General features: G+C 39.3%; 1 protein-coding gene and 1 non-coding gene across 2 annotated transcripts; one reads left to right on the top strand and one right to left on the bottom strand.

The window, feature by feature from the left end:
* Positions 1–301: 301 nt before the first annotated feature.
* On the top strand, positions 302–392 carry LOC143523703 (small nucleolar RNA SNORD88). Its single transcript, XR_013133448.1, has one exon. It is a non-coding gene; the product is annotated as a small nucleolar RNA SNORD88 (small nucleolar RNA).
* Positions 393–2,166: 1,774 nt separating this feature from the next.
* Positions 2,167–4,125, bottom strand: LOC143522573 (TOG array regulator of axonemal microtubules protein 2-like). The gene is made up of 3 exons (XM_077016282.1): positions 3,958–4,125; positions 3,335–3,540; positions 2,167–2,647 (listed from the first exon to the last, which is right to left on the bottom strand). Exons 2-3 carry the CDS (start codon positions 3,531–3,533, stop codon positions 2,388–2,390), a joined length of 459 nt encoding a protein of 152 aa, XP_076872397.1. The 5' UTR covers positions 3,534–3,540; positions 3,958–4,125; the 3' UTR covers positions 2,167–2,387.
* Positions 4,126–4,369: the final 244 nt, after the last annotated feature.

Below are 4,369 nucleotides of genomic sequence, written 5' to 3'. Positions count from 1 at the left end.
TAATTCATTTTGAAATGAGCTTTAATTTCCTTATAAACTACAATCAACGATTGAGTACCCATGTGCAGTTAACAGGATTTGACCCTACCTTATTTCTTGACGACACATGCATGGTGGTCTCTGGTTACAGAATTCAGTGGTCACAGATGTCTAACACGGGAAACAAGCATAAGACCAATTCAGAATAAAAGGCCATGACTGTTAATCTAAGACAATTGTTTTCTCTTTCAGGGGACATCGTCCATGCATCCTGGGGATGAGGTACGTGATTGACTAAGTCTTGAATCTGGAGTCTGAAGGTTTCCTCCTGTGATGATTTTGCACTGGGCTCTGAATGTCTGTGGCGAGAAAAGTGCACCTCTACTCTTGACATGGTGGAGTCTGATGGGGGGGGGGGGGGGGGGGGGGGAGGATGTTAAAGAAACTGATTCAATAGCTTTATCACCGTACTTTGTAAATATACAGGCGGGACTAATTTTGTCTTGAATTTTGTTTCAGGTGGTGTGCTCTTGACTCCCATGGCTGAGGCTCTGTGAAGAAATTCTGTAGTGTCATTATTAGGGCTGGGTATCGATTCAAATTTCAAGAATCGATCCGATTCCCATTCTGAAGATTAAGAATCGATTTATTTCGATTTAATCCGATTTAATCGATTCGATCCAATTCGGGGTTTAGTGTTATTAAAAATGTATTTATTTGAGCTGTTTCCTGACTATGTACAGAAGCAACATGTTAAAACTAGTCATCAATATTAATCAGCAAATAGTTACTGGTAGTTGGTAGTTACTGATGGCTGGAAGACTGGTGAAAAGGGTAATCATAAATCTACCTTCAAGAAAGGTAATCCAGGACAATAAACAGAGGACATCTTTGAGGTGTCTATATCTGCAACAGTGGACTCCTACTGGGACACTAACCAGTGCATTATTATTATGATTGAAATAATTAAGAAGTCACCCAAAAGCTGTTGCTACCAAATGCATTTTTATTTTAAAAGTGCTCACACTTAATAAACTGAAAGTATAAAATGTAAACGTGTATTTTTCTTTAAAGTAAGAATATAATAACAGAACTGTCACGTTACGGTCCCCGACCCCTCCCTGTTGGGCGTGTGTTAACGTTGTCTGCGTCTACTCGTCTGCGTATCTCCGTGGGTGCGGGTGCGTCTTGTGATAATCCTCACCTGTGACTCGTCTCGTCATCACGCGGGGGTAAAAGTTCACTAAAAAATCGATCTTTGGACGTACGAATCGATAATCAGATCATCATATGCGAATCGATTCTGAATCGGAAAATCGATTTTTTCAACACAGGCCTAGTCATTATCCTGGTCTACAGTCATGGCCAAAAGTTTTGAGAATGACACAAATATTATATTTTCACATGATCTGCTGCCCTCTGGTTTTTATAGGTGTTTGTCAATTGTTTTTAGCACATACAGAAATATAATTGCAATCATATGAGTAACAAGCTTTTATTGACAGTTAGAATGAGTTAAGTTAATACTGTGCCATTACACTTATTAGCTATACACAGTGCTTACTTTGAAAATCAAACGATGCCAGAACGCAAACAGCGGCATGAGACAAGGGGTCAGAGGCCAACAATGTCACCGGATCGCAAAACAAAATTACAATGTCACCGGATCACAAAACGCTTAGGCACACAAATGTTAAAATAACAAGCCAATTTGTATATATAAATTACTTTTAAATTATTTACATGTGTTTTATAAGTGTTTAAGTGCAGAAGTGCATACAGATTTCTTCATAACTTATAATTAGTAGGCTTGAAAGTTACTGGATCAAGGCAGACAGTTCCCAGAACGCACCCTTCAAAATGAGAGTTCCTGGATCCTGTTCCGGCAGGATCCGGCTCAAATTAAGCCCTGGCTATAGAATACAAAAGTAATTTTGTGAGTCGTAGCTTTTTCATTTTTTAAGACTCCTCATTGAAAAGTCACATTACACATACCAAACAACAAAAAGACTATAGATCCTTGTTCCTTGTGCATGTGATAAATTACATTCTGCACAGTTACCTCAGGATATGTCAACAGAAAATAACAATCATAGAACAATATATATCTATAGTCACCATGACAACAGTTATCATGATAAGTGTTAGTATTTCAAAATGCAAAAAGAGCAGAGCTCCTAGGCATGTTAAACCTGATGTGATTCGCTAAAATCTGTGCTCCTTATTTAAAAGGACTTCTGAGTTTAAGGATTTAGCTTTCTGCTAATTCAAAATGTTAAAAACGTTTGACTTTCTTCCTCTCTCTTTCATTTAAAGTGCAGGCACAGTAAGAAATACACAAACATCTCCATCTTCAAGTAGAATCCATGTTGGGCTTTATTTTGGTCTGGAGGTCTGGCTTGCAGCTCTCAGTTGATCGGGAGGTTCTTCACAAACTCTCTTAGGCTCTTGCGGATATTGGAAGGTTGGGAAGCAGCACAGTCCAGCAGCGCCGGACCCATGTGGGCATGAAGGGCTTGGCATAGGTGGACAGTGGCCCCTCTCACGCTTCCACCCCTCCCGTGGACCGTACCACTGTTGCTGGAGGTCCCCAGGAGGTACCAGAGCAGAGGAAGCACCTTCTGCTCAACCAGTTGTGGCTTGCAGGGGTAGAGTTCCCTAACCAGCTCTATAAAAAGAACATTTAAAAGGAACAAAGATAAATAAATCAACCCTGGACAGCACTGGGTTATTACAGAAGCATTTTTTTAACCTAGAAAGATTTAATTAAACTAAAGTGACAGTATTTGGTAACTATGGTAACTCTCTGGAATGATTATTATCAATATTATAAATATTATTAATTAATATAGGAATTAAAGTATTTCTGGTAAATCTTTTATCTTTTTTTTATCTCTGGCATCTCTTAGCATATCAGTGGAATTACTTTCTGAAAGAATTGTTTTTTGATAAATGTATTTGAATTTGTAGAATATTTCTGTATACACAACCACAAAAGATTAGACACTGTATATTGAACAAAAGAGCCTAAGCACATCCACTGTAAACTCCATTATTTAACTATCTGCTGTCAGATAATGCAAGATCTCCTGTCAGTCTTACAGAAATATTTTTTCTTTATATTGGACTGTGCCTTAATATGAAAGGAGATTTTCATTTGATCTGCACCACAAACATCTAGCCAAAGAGCAAGAACATTCTTTTACTGATTTGTGTGAACCTTTTTCCCAACCTAGCAACCTTTCATCAAAAGATACAAAGGTAAAACAGAACACAATCATTGTTGTTGTTGTTTTTCTAAAGCCCAGTGGCATGTGTCCTTCAAGATGTTTTGTAAAGAGAGAAAAGAACCCACCAAGGTTATTGATGAGAGCTTGAATGGCAACTATTGTTGCCATGTAGATGGCGTTATTCTTGGAGTTGAGGTGATTGTCCACTATAGCTGGGACTAAGATGTAGACCACTTGGACCAGGTTGTCTCTGAGCAGTGTGATTATCTTCTGTAAGGCCTCCAAGGCATAGAGGTTAACCTTGCAGTCGTGCTTTGAAAGCATCAAATACCTGTAGCAGAGGAAGAGAGGTATAGAGCAAGCCGCCCATGCATTCATCAGGCACTCACCATATCAGTGCCGTTAAGCCCTGGAGCTGATTTGATTTCAAGCCCTTTCATTTCAACCGACTGATTTTTTCATAAGTCATTCACTTGGATTCTTTGGTTTAATGCAATTTCAAGGATACGCTTGGGTGAAATCTTCACATACATTGTAAAACAAGCTCACACTAACAATGGACACGACTGCCCTCCACTGTAATAGTTAAAACTGATTGTTGTAATATTTTCTACTCTGAAGCATCTAAGCTTTTGACATTTCTTCAGATGTGCCAGCATTTAATGTTCTCCAACGTATGACCCCCCATACAGATCACTTCTGAAAGCTACTGAAAACATTAAAAATCTATTCAGTTCAAATGTGTTACCAGGAACATGTTGCCCACGACCATATATGGGTTGTCCTCGCAGTGGGCCACCAGCTGATCAATGCCCTTGATGGGCTCGCTGAAGTCTTTTGAACCCAGCAGGGCCTTGAGATGCTTGACGTACTCTGTCTTGTCTGCAATGCTGTGGATGTGTGCTCTGCTGCTGTCTTTGCTGAACACACACAAGAGAGAAAACACAAGGATTGGGTTATAGTGTCCAAACAGAAAATGGCTGCAATCAAATTAAACCAACATCAACACCATCAAAAATTGCAAACATCAAAGCAGTTCCAATCAGGATGCACTTTTTTGTTGTTGTTGTTTTGATTAACTGTTTAAATATTCACCTGCTGGCAAACTGAGGAGGAGGTACGCATGACTCCACAGCTGGGATAGAGTTCACGGGTAAGCG

This window comes from Brachyhypopomus gauderio, chromosome 9 (assembly GCF_052324685.1).
Source record: "Brachyhypopomus gauderio isolate BG-103 chromosome 9, BGAUD_0.2, whole genome shotgun sequence".
NCBI classification, from domain to species: domain Eukaryota; kingdom Metazoa; phylum Chordata; class Actinopteri; order Gymnotiformes; family Hypopomidae; genus Brachyhypopomus; species Brachyhypopomus gauderio.
This window is presented reverse-complemented; position numbering and strand designations above follow the sequence as displayed.